The sequence below is a fragment of the Filicampus tigris genome, chromosome 7 (genome assembly GCF_054856515.1).
Source record: "Filicampus tigris isolate MCC_2025a chromosome 7, RoL_Ftig_1.0, whole genome shotgun sequence".
NCBI lineage: Eukaryota > Metazoa > Chordata > Actinopteri > Syngnathiformes > Syngnathidae > Filicampus > Filicampus tigris.
This window is the reverse complement of record NC_141223.1, coordinates 10,220,112-10,238,379: the sequence shown is the minus strand read 5'-3', so window position 1 is coordinate 10,238,379 and position 18,268 is coordinate 10,220,112. Positions and strand designations below refer to the sequence as shown.

Below are 18,268 nucleotides of genomic sequence, written 5' to 3'. Positions count from 1 at the left end.
CGTAATAATGTGACAACCTGCTTTTTTAGCCATTGGACATTTTCAGTGGGAAGCATTTGGGAGATGAACAAGTTGAAGTTGAATTTACAGTGTACCGAATACTGATTTATATTCCATAGTAACAGGAATGGGCAACCGCATGTGGTCCGTGCGCACACTGATTAATTTTCCGCCCAAATTTTGTCTGGGAAATTACATAACATGTTTCCTCTGCTGCAGTGGACCTATGCATACTTGCGGTTTGGCATCCACTGATTTACGTATTTGTTTTATTGTGGGCTGGATTTTGGAGGAGCCAACCCCATTTTTGTCTAAAGCACATATTGAAGGTTTATCAAGCTTTTTTGTTTTTTTTGAGGGGGTTAACAAATATAAACAATATAAAACAATATAGCCAAGAGATTGAAAATGGCATTTTTGTAATGGGCTGCATCTGGTCTGGAAGTGCGTGGACCTATGTGCCCTCCCCAAAAGTAGCGCTGCTGAAAACTTGTGACCCCCTCAGTTAAGTTGCTTATCCCTGCACTAGAGCCTTCAAAGTAGAATTATAGCCTTTTACTTCTTATCGTGTGAATGAACCAAAAAGTCACCAGAGAATAATATTTTTGCTTAGGATGGAACCAGGCTGAGTATGCTGACTTCCTCCCACAGTGCTGTGAAAAAGTGTTTGCAGTAGTATTTGAAATTTGAGGAGGGCATCCTTCTCAATGTCTTACTTTTTAACATAGTTTCCCCACTAATGTTTAACCAAAGAAATGTAAATATCAGTCAAAGATAACCCAAGTAAACATAAAATGTCGTTTGAAAATGGTGATTAGATTTAAGGGGGAAAAAAATTTGCAAAGCTCAAATCTAAAACAATTGTGTATCATGATTGTTATATAAAATGAAGAATTTTCTGCATATGCTGAAAGAATCCCCATTTCATTTTAAAAGACAACTCATACAAATGACAATACATTGTGTGTGTTGGTTCACATTATTGTCCAAATTGTCATTGCTACAGAATCAAAGATTTAGGTTTCACACTTTAAAAATTATGTTTTCCTTAAGAGTTGTATTCATTTAACAATGCATTTCCTTTGTGGTCGTCAGTAGTGTAGCACTGCACTGTACTGAGACCTGTTTCTTATGTCTTCCACCCTTGTACAGCCAAAAATAATGATTCTGAAAATATCTTTGTCTCGCACTAGAAAGTTGTGGATCGATAGTGGATGTTTTCTTTTTCTAAAAGCTGTTTAAGTTAGACGACATGTTGTGTTTTGTTAAGCTTTCCACAGGCACAGATATAAGCCTTGTTACAGTCAGCCCTCTCCACGTGACTCACAGTTAGGGTAGGGGGTGGCGACTCTGTATATATAATTTAATCCTTGGAGAACATCTGCCAAACTCCAGAGGAGCTCCAAGAAATTACACGCTGGTCGTTCAAGGCTCATGAAATTTGATCCCTCGTTTCGGTGAGTTAATAATTCATCTTAAATTTTTAAAACTCATTGATATTGGTCATATGAAAAAGAATCTATACTCTATTGACACTTATAAATACTGGCAAGTTTTACTCCGCACAAATAGCCTACCTATGAGCAAATGAAACTGAATGCTGTATTTAAAACAGATATGGTAAAGTTATTATAAAGGTCAACAACAGATGATTTAAGATCCATGTGTGATCCATCAAATAGTTTTCTTTATGTACTTCATATTTACTACAGAATATGAAGTGCACAATTGTGCATGAATGTCTGTTTACATGGGTTACACACACACCTACACACACACATTATATATATATATGTGTGTGTGTGTATGTATATATGTGTGTGTGTATGTATATATGTGTGTGTTTGTGTGCGTGTATTTGCGTCAGCTAATAAACCTTATTTACTGTCTCCAAAAAATGGACACAATCGCTATATAAATATTATTAGAATTTTTTTTTTTTTTTTTCATATTTGCGGGTCAAAAATTCATATATCCAAATGGATTTCATTTTCTCTCTAGTTTACCAACCGACGCCTCTGTGACAAGATGGAGCACCTGGAGAATTCCACGCAGTCTTCCACACACTCCCTTCACGCACAGGTGGCGCAAAGCAACGGGAACGCCTACTTATACATTTTAATCGTCATCTCTTTCTACGGAGTCTTCCTCTGTGGCATCATGCTGGGCTACTTCCACTCGAAGAGGAAGGAGAAGAGGAGGACCAACATCTTCACGCGCCTCGTCCACGAAGAGGAGAAACGTGAGTGGGGCGCGCTCCTGAAGAAGCACAGCCTCTCCTTCTCGGGGGAGGCCGACACAGGAGTGCGCTCGTTGAACCTGGCTTTGCCGTTCTCTGGTAACCACGGCAACCCCTTCGGACATCTTCGCCACGAGAGCGCGCTGCCCTCTCCGCTCGCGTGCGCGCTCTGCACGGAGCAAAGCAGCGTCAGCTCTCTGTGCTCCTCCGCGGACACGCGCTTGGCCATCGAGGAGGAGGAGTCGGACAGCGGCACCGGGGAGGGTTCGGATGAGACCCACAAGGGGGCAGTGGAGAACAGTGGGGAGGACTCCGGCTGAAAAGGACGGAAAGGAAGGATCTCACAAGCCCTCTCACGACTCAGTGGCGCAAGACGACAACCTTAGGCAAATGATGTTCAAAACTCACACTTACTTCAGAGGAAGGGCAGATATCTGTGTCCATACAAAGACGCTGGTAAAAGGGGGACTTCTGATTCAAGTCAAGTACTAAGAAGAAATCAACCCAAACATATTTGGTTAGTATGTGTTTGTGTTCCCGGTAGGCCCACTAGTTGAAACACGGCATTCCGATTAATATTGCGTTTGTGGAATATGAGTTGAGCAGCAAAATCCACCCCTGATTAGCCATCTCACCATTGATGACAAAATGACATCACACCTGCTCAGGGCTCAGGTAACCAATCACGGCTCAGCTTCAGAAAACAGGTCAGCCGTGTGGATGAACTCTTATTCCACAAACGCTATATTCATCAGAATGCCTTGTTTCAACTAGTGGGCTTGCATAGAACATACTCTTGAAAAACAGTTCACTTCCCCTTTAAGTAAAAGCAAAAAAGTAAAGACTCTGTAATGTACTCCAGTGCCAAAATAATAAATTAGGAATCCAATTTTAATGTCAATTGTATGCAATACCCGACTTGGCACAACAATACTAAGTACGGAAAAAACAATCCAAGCAATTCTGCTGTGCTTACTGAAATGCCATTTCACTTGTGATACACAGCATTCTATTATTTTCTGAAGACTTTATGCAAACCCCTCTAGATTGGGCTGATGACTCATCCTGCGGGATATGCTACCGGCCATCTTTTGGCTCAATGAACTGAAACTGATTTTTCTTCCTTTTCTCTATTATGCTCTAGTGATGAAATGCACCTGGAACGCACTTGAAAGAATAGACCTGTCTGTCTGTCTGTCTGTCATTAAATGTATATTTTAACTTTCTGATATGCGCTCTGATAATTCTTGTTGTAAATATGCATGATCACTAGTGCACATTGTGAATGTTAGCATTTATCACAATGTAATACTTAATTTAAGAGGTAGGGAGAAAAATTCATGATTGACTTTATACAGTACAGCTTGTCTGAGGTCTATTGCTCTCGTTTTGTTGTTATACACCATGGGTACCAATAGGGGGCAGTCGTGTAGTGGTTATTCAATGAACCAAGTAACAAGAATGAGGGTCAAATGAGAAGGAAGAAATTATTGTGTCCATGTTATTTTTGGAACTCTTCCACACGTCATTAATCCATGCAAAGTAGAGAAGAAATGCACGTCGCAAAGCATTTATAAAGAACTGAATGTACTGAACATAATAATAAACGGTTTACACCGCCTTTACAAAGATAGATAGATAGATAGATAGATAGATGGATAGATAGATAGATAGATAGATAGATAGATAGATAGATAGATGGATAGATAGATAGATAGATAGATCTTTTTAAAATAACTTTAAAAGATGTTTTCATTTGATGAAATGATTTTATTTTGCAATATTCTTGTTGTAGTTTGTAGTGATGTAGAGATGTACGGTATATATGATTGCCTCATACTAAGTGGTGTTAGTGTTACCAATATCATTTTACCCTTTCCAATCAGTGATATAAGGTAAGCCTGCAGTGCAGTTTTGCACCACTACCAACTTCAATAACGCAGGATTCTCCATTCTAAGAGGTGCCACCATACCCGTCGCCATGGGCCGGCCACAGGGGGCCATCCATACTTGTCTATTACTCTGTCTATTTTTCAAGCTGAACCAAACTGGAATTGTCTGTCGGTCAGTGCGTCAGTCCGTCATGTTATTTTAACCGTGCTTCCGTCAGTAAACATCAATGGTCCGACAGTCCGTCAATGGTCAATCTGGAAAAAAAAGGTCCAACAGATGAAAAATCCATCCATCCATCCATCCATTATCTGAACTGATTTGATTAAAATGGTAAATGGATTGCACTATGTACATCATAATTTGTCAGCTTGCTGCTCAAACAGCTTTACACTCACATACATTTGACATTTCACGATGCCATTTGCAGAGCTGGGTATTACGCCTATGTGACGGACTGGTCCGTCTGTCTGCCTATGACGGACACCCATTTTGTAGGCGATAAATGAAAGATGGGAACCTTAAAAAAAATAGACCGACCAAGCACAACAGATGGAAGTGGATTTTTGTCCGTCTGTGTAATCAACACTGACCTGGTTAAATCCGAACAGCCCTCACAGTCCATCATTGATGGACGCCCGTTTTGCTGACAAGAGACGGAAACGCGACCCAGACTGCATTGACGTATATATGTATATGTACAGCAGGTGGCGGTATGCATCAAAGAGAGAATTGTGTTAGTCAGGCTGAGACCAACAACAAATTCATTCATGAGATTTTCATGAGATCATGAGATTGTCCCATCTATCATCTAACGTCAACAAAATTGGCGCCCTTCAGTGACGGATCGTCGATCAGACAGAATGCCCACCTCTGGTAAAAAACATTTATAGTTCACATCTGACTTGACTCGATGGTAAACTCCCACTTTGCTGTATTTGCTGTGCTAATATGAACCTTGAGACAGGATGAACAAATTCATTCCTTTATCAAAAAACTGATTTGTACCCATCAGCCATATGAATTTCTTCCTCCTGTCACCTGTCTTATGTCATTACAATCGGACAAGTTGATCACACTAAGAGAAGCAAAGAAGAGGAATCTCTCTTGTTCTATGCCTCTTTTAGGCACCCAGGCAGCGTGGTGCAGATCTAGACCTCCCGGAGCATTCAGAATCTATTTCCTCTTCAACATAAACACCGCTGAATAATTCACGCAGAACACACACGCACGCACACCCCTTCACACACCAACATTAAATCATTCTCTGCAAGGAAGCTAAGGGTGATGCACTGTTGAGTTTGTAGCAGGAAGAATATATGTGCACGGCCGTGTCTTCTTATTGTCCAATAACAGTTGTAAGAGTGCGTATGTGTGCGTGCGTGTGGGGGCTTGCGTGTGTGGATGTGTGTGCAACATTGGCCAATTAAGGACAGAGAGTCCAAGAGTTTTTCTCTGGCCGAAGTGCACAAGGCCAAGAAGGATGAGAGTAATGAAGCTAACTGAACACGCAGAGCTACTCCTACACCGTGGCACAGAATTCTTGTTGTTATTAGTATCCCCCAGTGTGAATCGGTGGGCAACACACACACACAAATGCACACGCATACAGACACGACATGCACACAGAACAATTTCTTTCTGTTAAGGGTTCACTTTATAAGCTTTTGCTTCTTTTCTCCCTCAGGGGTAATGTGAGCTTATATAATAAATCTTTTTTTTTTTAAGTTGTTGAAGCCCACATTTCAAAAGATTAAAAGTATCATGAATGGTGACGCCCTGCCGTTGACTGGCGACCAGCCCACGGTGTACACCGCATCCCGCACAAACTCAGCTAGGATGCTTCTGTGACCCACTTCTTCAAATCGCACGACGCTTTCTCATGTTCATAATTAAAAATAAAATCATTTCATCAAAAGGAGCCTAAAGAAGCCATTGGCCGAGTAGGTTGAGATGAACTTTGGCCACCTCGCGATCACGTCACACGCGCGAGGGCCGATTAGGGGGCGGGACTAAAATCCACTTCCGCCCTTGCTTAGTCCGCCGCTTTTTTTCAAACGTGTTACCCCCCATCCACCGCCCCAAAAATGGGTGTCCGTCCGGGACGGACTGACCAGCTCTGATGATTATCATTAAGCACAAGACATAAACAGAACAAGAAAGGATACTGCAGGCTCATGTGAAGTCTCGGTACGACGTAAAAAGTCCCAGCACACTAGAGGCCAAAATTGAGAAGCGCCGGTACCCACTTTTAGCACTGGTTCTATATGAATAAAAGTGTGAAGGTATTGATTGAATGGCCATGAATACTAATACATCAGAACAATGGTAAATTGTGGGTATTTTGGTTGAATTGCAACTTTTTGTCGGCTGTGATTGTTCCAGACACATAAGGAATGAAGTCCTTTTATAAAAAGCCACCCACTGCATGAGCTGTCCATTTTATAACAGAATCGGACTAGTGCAAAGGTGGGACTGAGTGACTAGTTGTAATTAATCCGATCCAGGCCTGAAAATACTTGATTGCAGATTTGTTTGGCATTGTGTCTGGAGCTTAATAAGTCTGTGGGAGGTGTCGCTCCTTCCTGCCAATTTTTCTTTGCTTACTAATGAGCTCGACCATAGTTCACTGTCAAGATGGGCAAAAGAAGCAAACACTGTGGTTACACATTCAGGACACTGAGTGGAAATATGCTCAGTGTACTGTGTTAATCTTTTATAGCGAACGCAACATGGTCATCTATTGGCTGTAAACAAACACACCTGCATAATAAATACAAAAATTGATGCTTAAGGTGAATTATGCATTGTAACTGCTATCGCTTTGGGCCTGTTACTAGAACTTCCAGCAGTGATGCAAGAGTTGCCACCCATATACAGTGAAACCTACAGAGGAAACCGTTGAAACGTGACCTAATTTGCTCATAATTTTAAACAAAATCCCACAGGAAATTACCAACGTTTTCCCTGGTTTATTAATATCACACCTGGTAGGCAGGCAAGAGCTCCAGAGACCCAACTATTTGTATTCAGATACTTAAAAGTACATTTTCCACATGGCCCCTTTAAAGTCATACACAAATGATTTGACCTGTTTGCTTTTTTTTTATTAAGGAAAGGAGGGGACCCGCTTCGATTAGCCGGGAGTTAAGTCGGCTGTGTTCGGTCCCACAGCGACGCAAACGGCCATTTCTAACTGCCCCAAAATGCCAAAAGAGAGAAAACTTTGCGTTACAGTATACTTGCACTGGGCCCTTATTCTCCTTACTTAGCAAAAGAGAAAGACAAACTTTGCTCTGAAATTGACCTACACGTTACATTCTGTGAAATACTCTCTTTTGCTGAGTTTTGAAATGCACTTTGGTTTTCGTAGATACTAGCCACTTCCCTTGCAAGTAATTGCTGGGAAGGATGTCAGTAGTTTTCTTAGCACTTTCTCACATTACATTGCAGATTAGCAATATAACCTGCATATCTCATTAAAAAGAGAATAATGTTATGTGATCACCATCCGCCTCATTAGCACCAAGCAGGAAGTAGACTATCAAAGTTTATCTCAGTCACTAGGGAGTTAGTGTCCAAGATTATTTATAACCAATGAAAAACGTCTCCACAGAGTGCATGCGTGTGTGCCTGTCGTCTCTGCTCCCACATTTGTAAAAGGATGAAGTAAATCATCTGAAATATTAAAGCATGTTTTCAAAGTGGTGGATCCAGACTGTATCTCTTTTTGGTAATGAGATAAAACATTGTCTGTGGCAATGCCAGCACTTTTTCAACATGTAATTTAAAGCAAGTATATAACAGCTTATATATTTGTGATACCTCAGCACATCATACAGTCATGGCCAAAAAGATTGGCATCCCTGTGCTCCTGTCAGATAATGCACCACTTCTCCCAGAATTATTTAGCAATTATAAATTCTTTGTTTATTTCTTCTGTTGGCAGTGGAGAAAAAAAAGAGGAAAAAAAAGAAGCCAACTCTCATCTAATGGAGACCGAGCTTTCTGATACTGGGCCATGGTAATCTTCAGATTTCATGATGCCATTCACACAGCGAAGGTTTCCGGTACCAGAAGCAGCAAAGCAAGCCTAAAACATCAATGAACCACCACCATGTTTACCTGTAGTGACCGTGTTCTTCATTTTAAAGGCCTTTCATTTTTGTTGATGTGCTTTACCGAAGAATCCGCCTTTGGTGTCGTCTGTCCACAGGACATTCTTCCAGATGAATTTGAACTTCTTCAGGTAAGTGTTGGCAAACTCTGATTTGGCTTTTTTATGTGACTTTGTCAGCTGCAGGGTCTTCCTGGGTCTCCTACCATGGCGTCCCTTTTCATTCAAATGGCAGCAGACACTCTTGGGCCATGTGTCTTGAATTTGTGTGGAAGTGGTTCAAGTCTCTTTATCATTTGAGCAATTCTTCATTGAGATCTTTCAGCATTTTTTCTCTATATGGCTATATCGCCATGTGCTGTGAACTGCTTGATGATGATGCGCACAATTGACAGGAACATCCAGCTCTGAAAAAAATGTATGTACCTTTAACTCTAGTGGAAGAGCATTTAACTTGTTGGCCTTTTTGCTATATGTGTGAGGCATACATAAATTAACAAATTACCCCAAAAATTATTTGAAAATAACATATTTTTGTCTAAATAATTTACATTTTTTCCCGCGGCATACTTACAGCACACTAATGTGTCATGGCACACTGGTTGAGAATCACTGCAACAGAGGCTGACATTTCTGGGGGAATTCCTACGGGATGGGAGTCAATTTTACCTTTAATCACGGGATTGTGATGGTGCAGGATAAAAAGTTCATGGGAGCATTGGGAGCGGGATTATTCAGTATGGAAAAATTTTGCATGAAATAGTGAGAGTCCATGGGGAGAAAGGGGGTGACAGACTGTTCAATCAATGAGTAAAATGCAACATTATTTATTATATTATTTATTATTATTATTATTATTATTATTATTTTATTTGTAGTTCACCTCCATAATGGGAGCAGGACAGGAGTGGGATTCATGCTGAATGAGGAGCAGGACGGGATGAGAGTTGTTTTCATTACGGTAGGACGGGACAAGATTTAAAAAAAATTTTTTTATTATGGTCCAGGATTGGGATGGGATGGGATTTTCTCTGTGGGAGTGGGATGGGACGTGAAAGTTTCAGTTACTCATTCGTGGTTTCTATCGACAATGAATAACAATCATCTTTGTTCTCTATAAATGCAATTGAAATATCGGCTCCACCCAAAAAGAGGCAAAATAAACAGGCACGACTAGACATTTGCACCTTCAAAAGTGGCACCTATCCATCTTATCTGCTGGAATCACCATCGAGTCTGATTTGAAAATTGTCTGGATTGCTCTTTCTGTGTTGAACTCTGTCATCTTCTCTGCTCAACAATGCAAATGAAAATGGATTAAGCGCCATTGTATTCAGGCTAGAGAGAAAATACACTTTTATCATATGTGAATTGATAAAGTTTTGTTCGTCGTGCAACGTCTGCAAATCAAAACACAGACTGTGCAGTATGAGCTTTGTATTAGTCAAGACAGACAGGAGGTAAGACAAGTTGACCGTGACATTTTTCATTTGTGCAATTGAGACACTGAACTTTCAATAGAGAGAAAAAAAAATGGCTCCTTGCTCTCTTCTCACTAATACAATTGCCCTTATTTCAAAAAGAACTACTCATTCTCAGTGTCAGTGATATTTTCTGAGTAAGAGTTCCTTCTTGTGTGTATTGCATTTGCTGACTTCCTGTTTCTACTGCTCTCCCTGTCCTTTATCTGCAGTAAATGGCATCTGTCCTCAGTTGCCAACCGGCAACACAGCATGCACATGTCCATGTGACGCATTAACTCGACCACTTGCTGCCTGTCAATATCAACTCGTTTTGTCTCCAAAGCTAGCAGTCTGTGCTGTCCCTCTGAAGGTCATTCCTGATAATCATCCATCATTGTCAACATCCAAGACAATATTAGCATATTCAACTCTGCCACCTTCCGCTGTGTCTCCTGTCTTCTTGTCCGTCCTACGTCCCCAAAGCATACAACATGGCTGCTCTCACTACCGTCCTTCCTTTCACTGTAGGTGGTGCCGTCTGTCACAAATAACCGGCCACTTTGCCCTACACCCACGCTATTCTGTCTATATGATCTCTTCGACACTCCCCTTTGCTATGAATGGTTGGTCCCAAGTTCTCCTGTACATTCACCACCCATGCTCCTTGTACCATTCCTCTGGCCTCCCTTTCATTCCCACACAAATTCTGTTTTGCTGCAACTGACCTTTATTCCTCGGCTCACCGGTGAATGCCTCCTCCTCCTCACGACGGTCTCTTCCACCCGCTCCCTACTCATAATATCATCCTCACATACACCACAGTCCACTGAGACCTCTGTTTGACCTCATCTATCAATCATCTGTACTGTACATCACCAAAGCAAACAAAAAAAGGCTCAGTCGATCTTTGAAAGCATTAAGCACGTGTGGCACCTCATGCCTCGCATGCGTCTGACGCCCAATCACACAACACAAGCAAACTGCTCCACAGGGGCTTATCCAGCCTGAGAGCCATCTCTGATCTCCATGGATACCAGCTGTGCACCAGTGTGAAGTCCTGTTGAGGCCGAACCTAGTGACAGGCCAACTCCAACTCAGCTGGTGTGTGCATGCGTTCGCGTGTGTGTACGTTCGTGTACGTTTGAGTGAGCGTTTGTATTGATCGGGGACGTAGGTTTGTTTCCAAAATTAGACCACATAAGGGATGCAATTTTAATCAAGCAACTATTCTGGACATGCCCAGTGAGAGCTCCACCCACCTGCAGTGAATCACCACGCACAGCACAGCTTGTCGTTCCACATGTGGTTGGTTGACTGGTCGCGACCCGTTTTGGAGATGCTGGTTTTTGATGACACTCGAACAAAGGATGGTGAGCCAAGTTTCAAGGCCGGAACTACATCCACATGGATGGCCATTTTTATTTTGGGTTTCACAATTTATTTGTTGTTTGTACAATATATTAATCTTTTAGGTGGGGATTGACGATGAAGAATGAAGAATACAGGGCCATGGTGGATGCTAAGACCAAGGTGGGAACCACCATTGTCGTGGCGACATTGGAGGATGCAATCGGTCCGGCTGGGACAGCTGGCAAGGCGCTACCAGTAGCACCATCACACAAGGGGAAACACATTGGTGCCACCAAGAATTTTAGGCATGGATAAAACATTTGAGTCATTTTATCACCTCTTTAAATGTTCCAAATAGCATGACTGTGAGAAGTGCTTACTAGCCGAACCAAAAGCTCTTGAAGCACAAGAAAAAAAAAAGTGTTCATTTCTATATTTACAACTGAATGATGGGAAAAATACAATGCAATCTAAATGCAGTGAAACAATGTCAATAAAAGTTCTATTCAATGCAAGTTAAGTGAACGGTACTCTTATATTTGTAAGTGAGTCATGCGCCTTTCGCATACACACGTACACTTCTCCTGCACTCACACACCACCATTCACAGACACACACCCCTCCTTGCTCTTCTATGTCCCTTCAGTGTGACTAACTATAATTGCAGTCATTTTTCTCTTGAGTTGTCTGTCTTTTTTTTTTTTTTTGTGGGCATCAATATGACTTTACACAAAAAATACTGGGTCTCGTTCTGGTGCCGGCAACGCTAATAAAACACTTTCTGCAATGAATGTGTTGTACCACAGCCGTGTGCGCGACAGCAATTTTGATATGAGAATGTGAGACATCATCTGAAATGCAGCTTTAAAGTGTGACAAGGGAGATCTTTTTTTTTTTTTTAAATTACTTATCCCCTCTCCGTTCTTTTTCAGTATTCACAGTGATAGCTATCCATATAGTGATATGAAATGGGGGGGGGAGTTCATAGACTCAGAAGCAAGTGGAGCACAGGCTGTAACTGCATATAATCTCATATTGATAGACTGAGCCCTTGTCTGGGGAAAAGAAGGGATATGATGTGAGAGATTTCAAATATTTTGTGCATTCACCAGTATTTGCAAGACTACAAATTCAGCCTCAAAGTCAGAAGATGCAGGTTTGATGCTACATTAAAACATCTCTGTGGCAGAAGGATACTGATATCATCCTGGTGGTGTCAGTTAGTACTGGGAACAAAGTGTCTTTCCAATGTTCATTATATCATTGAGTTCAGAACACAAAGAACCAGAGCCTAAACCATGGGACGTAATGACTACAATAAGGTTACGATAACCTGCAGCGAGTACAATCACTGATGGTGTAGTGGGTCACTCACCTCACTTCCGTGCAGGTGAGTTGGATTCAGTTGTCACTCACTGACAATGTGAATGTGAACATGAAAGGTTGCCTATCTCTATTTAGGGCTGCCAAGATTAGTCCACTCTTCATGATGACATCAACGATCAAAATTGTTGAAAATTAATAATCGACACCGGCCTTTATTAAATCGTCGCTGTCATGTAAAAAACACGCATCTCCATTTTTTTTTTCATTTTCTTATTTTTACCTGAATCATGTTCCCGCGTTACAGACATCGCATTAAAGTGAAAATTAAAAAAGTTTCCAAAATTGGAGATAAGTGTTTTTCACAGGACAGTGACGAAATTGAGAATCTATTCTCAATTGCCTTACCTGGATCATGTCATGTCATCTTCCAAACCGCTTATCCGAAACAGGGTCGCGGGGAGTTGCTGGAGCCTATCCCAGCCGTCAATGGGCGAAGGCAGACTACACTCCGAACTGGTCGCCAGCCAGTCGCAGGGCACACATAGACACTGTCACTGAGCGGGAATCGATCCCACGCTGCCCGCACACAACTCGGGCGTGTGTACCACTACACTATCAGCGGACCTTACCTGGATCAATAAGGGTGAAATGACAACATAAAATAAAAACCTTTACGTGTATTTTTTAGTTTGCCTTCGCACACTGCCTTCCTTTCCTAATTTTACTCAGCTACCCACGACCTCTGCACCGTGAGGCGGACGTGCTAGCCAGTCGAGCACTGTGCCGCCCTTCAGTAAAACATGCTACCAAAAATAGCCAGACCTTTCTCTTGCCTTGCCTTGAATGGTTGTTTGTCTGTATGTGCCCTGCGATTGGCTGGTGACCAGGGTACCTGCCCGCGGGCACCACTCCGGTGACACCTGCCTTAAATACTTCAAGCTGCAGGCTAATGATGGTTATAGAAGAGCAGCTGGTGCAATAAACCCAAGCATCTGCCTTGTGATGTATGGGCGACTAGTCCAGCGTCTAGTCTGCCTTTGACTGAAGTCACCTCCCTAGCGCATAGGGATAATAGGATATAGATAGATGGCAGAAAGCTTATTATTGTCACAGAACTCCTCCCAGAGGAGTGTGCTTTTCAAGCAACACAGACATAGAGCCTAATTTACATAATGTATTGTACTTGGGTACAAATGGGATTCTCGTACATGCATGTACACATTTGACACAGTGCCACTGCCTACGCAATGCCCTGAACTTTACTGTTCATAAACAGTATGCACAATATGACCTATGAGTCATGGTGGCTGCGCTTCCTGAAGCTGTCTGGCCACTGGATGACAGGATGGATGCAGCAGTCAGCCACAGTCTTAGTACTGCTTCCTGTCTCTCGCTGGGTACTTAGAAACCGCTGGGCTCATGAGGCTCGCCAGTTTAAGGGACAATTAAAGATACTATTAGTCATCACCCACCATAGATGATAATGCAGGTCAGAGGGTATATATATGCTTATGTGTATCCCGTGGCTTTTTGCAGTAACGCAGTCAAAATTGCGGCTCTCTGCCTTTGAGTGGTTGGCCGCTTCTGGAGGATGAATGGGCTAGCCAAGTTCATTTTTCAAAAACAACCAAAGTGCTCTGATTGGAAGCGCTGTATTCGCCTCACAAAGTCTCAGCAAGTGAGTCATGCTCACAAATCAGTTATTCCTGCAAGGATGATGTCTTCTCTTCATTAGAACAACGAAACAACATGTAAATGGATGTTGAGAGTGCAGTTACACAAGATGAACTTGATCAAATGTTCAAAATCGCTACATTTAAAAGAAATTGTTCAGATCCACCGTCTAGCCCATTTTGCACTCATTCTTCCTTTTAAGACATACTGGAGGGAAACTGAAAACCATGTTTAAAAATATATATAGTTTTAGGCAAGAGTGACACGTGCACTTTGTTACCCCTTTCCTTGTCCTCCTAGGTGGATGAGAAATGATCTGTCTCTTACCAAATCTGTTTTCACAGCTCACATTTCACAAAAGAGCAAAAAGGGATGCACACACCTTTTCCCGCACACACATTCACACACACGCACACAGAAAAGAGAAGAGTGTGACGTCAAATGCTTCAGACCCTTTCACAGCCTCTACTCACCTCCTTGAACGTTATGGTTGCCAGGCCTCCGAAAACCTGCGTTAAGGAACAGAATTATTGGCTGTCAAGCCCGATGATAATGAATGGAGAGCAGCTGGCCAATTGCCAGGGGACAAACGCACATCATGTAGCAGCAAGGAGAGGAGAGCCCAGTGCTCTCCATCTGGAGAGATGAGAGTTTATATGTAGATAGTGCTCCAACATAAACTCACCCGCCACATCTGGTACTCCGTCACCACATAATTAGATCCAGTTCAACATCTGTATCCAAATTCTTCCTGGCAACAGAGGACACTGTTTCCACTGCCATTGAAAAATACATTTAAGTCATCCTAATGACAACAATTGCTGAAGAACAGGTATGGATGGATTTTTCGGTGTTCCTCCCATTACACCCCTATTGCTAAACAGAAGAAACAATTTTCTAATTCAATATTGTCAGATGGTGGAAGTCCAACAGACATTGTAATGAGAATGGGTCATAAAGTGGCAGTGAATGCACCACTTCCCGGACGGAAATGGATGTCAGCGTGGGAAAGACATTTAGGAGTGTCTTGAAAAAATCCTTCAATGAGCAGAGAAGAGGCCGATGACTTCTATTGCGCAGGCAGTGTGAGTGGAAGTGACTTGTTAATTGATTTCTGTTTACCAGTAATCCCGCCACAGGCACAGCCACAAGCAATTAGCCGGACAGCTCCAGCTTGACGTGCACATAGCAATGTGAGTGTGTGGAGGAGGATGAGTGTCATGCGGGAGAGTGGAATTAGGCTGACTGGGTTATGTATTTTAAAGGGTCAAATTTGACTTTTAATTGCTTGTACACAAGTAGTTGAGGCTCTGGACTCCCTGCCCGCTCAATAAGTGTGAAATTAAGCAAAGTAAGTAAATCTTTTTTTGTCTGCCTGTTACTGAAAATGTGTTTTTGAACGAGCTGTTCCAATTTGTGGTGTCACAAAGTGGCTTATTTACATAATAACCATCCCCACACTGAGTTTCTCAGCCCCTGCTCAGTTAAGTTGTTGATGGTGAGTCACTGTTGAATCACAATTACTCAGTCTTGCAATGTAACAGAGTACAAAAAACATTTGCTGTACTTAAGAAAAGTTTTCACAAATCTGTACTTGACTTTGTTATTAATATTTCTGGCTACTTTTCCTAACTTAAATGTGTACTTTTACTTTGGTTCATTTCCCCTCACTATTCTCATTACTCTTTACTAAAAAAATCAAATCTGAAGAAATTCTTCCTGTCTGTGATGTGGTAGGATGCCAGCATACGGTCGAGGTCATGAAAATGAGACACAGGTAATCAGGAATTCTTTATATGTGTGCACGGCTGCGTGTGTCTGTATCTCTCTGTTGCTGCTTGCTGCTAAAAGCTGGCAGACGCCCGCATGACATGATGACTGGGCTAACATTAGCCAACACGCAGATCTTGAACTCCTACACCACTGAAATACACTAAATAAATAAAAAAATAATTCATGGGTATGGGCATTTTTAGCCGCATCCTCAGCCTGCACACCTTGCTCCAAACCGCCTGCAGGACACACAGTGTGGGATTCATTGACAATTTTAATTTATTTTGGGACCGCCCGTCCCTCTTAAAGGTGGACGGTTTTCACCCCAACAAGCTGGGCAGCAGCATACTGGCATCAAATATCCAGCATGCTGCTCATCACTCCACATGACTATCTACAAGTCACACACCTGTATCTTATTCCTCCTCCTCCACTCTACCACCCCACAGCACTTCCCCCTATCGGAGCCCCCCGTCACAAGCTGTGACTGTCACTGCCCCCTCCTGCTACCATCTACTCCATTCAATCCGTCATCACAGCCAGACCTTTCCGCCCCTACAATAATGAGAGAAAATAATTTGAAATGCCAAACCCAAATCTTCGCCCACTCGTACAGCAGCATATCCTCAAACTGGCTCTCTTTAACACCCGCTCACTCAACAACAAAGCTCTCATCTTACACGAATTCATAACTGACAATAACCTGGACTTCCTTCATCACAGAATCCTGGCACAAACAACTGGACTACTTTTCACTCAACCATGTTTTCTAATGCTGTTTACTTTTACTTCCAACACTTAAGTACATTTAATGTCACAAAATGACTTGACAGTTCAGATACTTGTACTTGGAATCAAATATCGCTTTCACATACTTTATACAAAACTGCAAGTAATCCATTACAGCAGTTGACAGATGCTGACTCAAAACATTCCCCCGAATTGTCATCAGTGTTTCTGTTTTCTGACTTTCTCAACCTATCGTTGTGAGCTGTTGCTCAACAGATGGGCTGGTTGTCATAGGTGTGTTTTCTGGATTAGATATTGATTTTGGTGCAAAATTTGGCTCTAATCCAAGCACAAATGGTGGCGTCTTCTTTCCCGCACCTTGGTATGATGTGCCACATGTTGTCATGATAGGATTATTTTGTTGATTTTCAAGTAAAAGTGTATGGCATTCTAGATCAAAATGGCCCGAAATGAATAGGTTATAGAAATATTTGTTATTTCTTTGCAGTTTTGGAGAATTACTGTTGAAAAGTGGCAGCAGTGATTGATTGGCTGCAAGGTTTCCAATACTGCGATTAGCAAATAAAGAACGTCAGGGCTATTATTTTATTTATTTATTAGTTTGTATAGTAATTATTGTGACAGGCCCAATTGTAGCTATCCCTGACTTGGCAGCTAGACTGGGCGAAGATCAAGAGGGGCTTTCAAGCGACGGAATCCTCTATCTCCAAGTGATAAGGTAAGCACAGCTGCTTTATGTTTGGTGGATGCACGGATTAGTAATACTTGTGGTTGTTGTTTATGAGCATTTTCAAGGAGAAATATAAACGGAAAATCTGAAAGAGCCCTTTTCATCTATTTTTGGAATCCTGATGTGAGAAATCTTAAGATAGAATAAGCTTGCATAAAAAATGAGACAAGTAGGTCATTGGGGGATAGCCTGTGCTCACATCAAAGGCAGCCAGCGAGGAGACGAATTTATGAATGAAAGTGTAAGTGACTCACAGTGATCCATAACAGAAAAGACTTGACAAGCTGCCAGAAATAGAGGCCACAGTGTGTGTGCGTGCTTCCAAGTGATGGGTTCTCTCTCTTTCTTTTTCACACACTCACATGCAAGCGTGCACACACACACACACACACGCACACCCCCCCCCCCCCCCCACACACACACACACACTGCAGTCTGCAGTCCCCCATCAACCCCCGCCCATCTAGTTCTTTGGTGGAGTCGGAACATGAGTCATCGCTGGACTTTTAACTGCGTCTGTCCCTCACTGTTGCAGCAGAGCACCAGCATATGTCAATGGCCACAGCAGTTAGCATGAAAAATAAACATGAAGAGAAGTACTTGGAAGTCACCAACCTCACTCATGTTAAGTTTCATCCAACTACCAGTTGCATTCTAGAGGCATAAAAATATTATAAAATCCAACATAAAGCCAATAACTTCTAATCTTATCTGATCGACCTTACAAGGATGTAAGCTCCTGAACATGTTAACTATTTATAAAAGCATGGAACCATTTATAACATAAGTGGGTGTTCAAAATGGACACAGCATTGGAAAAAGCCACAAAAGATGCTTTGCTCTGTATACTCCAATGAGATTTTTTTTTCAACTTTTATCTTTTTCCTCATGTTTCAAAAGGTTTCAGAATGACACATTTGACCTGACATACAGCTTCTCATCTGGTACACCAATAT

General features: G+C 42.0%; 1 protein-coding gene and 1 long non-coding RNA gene across 2 annotated transcripts; both read left to right on the top strand.

Annotated features, from left to right (window-relative positions):
* Positions 1-149: 149 nt before the first annotated feature.
* Positions 150-3,468, top strand: kcne4 (potassium voltage-gated channel, Isk-related family, member 4). The gene is made up of 2 exons (XM_086035498.1): positions 150-1,457; positions 2,002-3,468. Exon 2 carries the CDS (start codon positions 2,029-2,031, stop codon positions 2,557-2,559), a length of 531 nt encoding a protein of 176 aa, XP_085891624.1. The 5' UTR covers positions 150-1,457; positions 2,002-2,028; the 3' UTR covers positions 2,560-3,468.
* Positions 3,469-10,241: 6,773 nt separating this feature from the next.
* On the top strand, positions 10,242-11,371 carry LOC147144743 (uncharacterized). The gene is made up of 3 exons (XR_015087585.1): positions 10,242-10,810; positions 10,953-11,079; positions 11,182-11,371. It is a non-coding gene; the product is annotated as an uncharacterized LOC147144743 (long non-coding RNA).
* Positions 11,372-18,268: the final 6,897 nt, after the last annotated feature.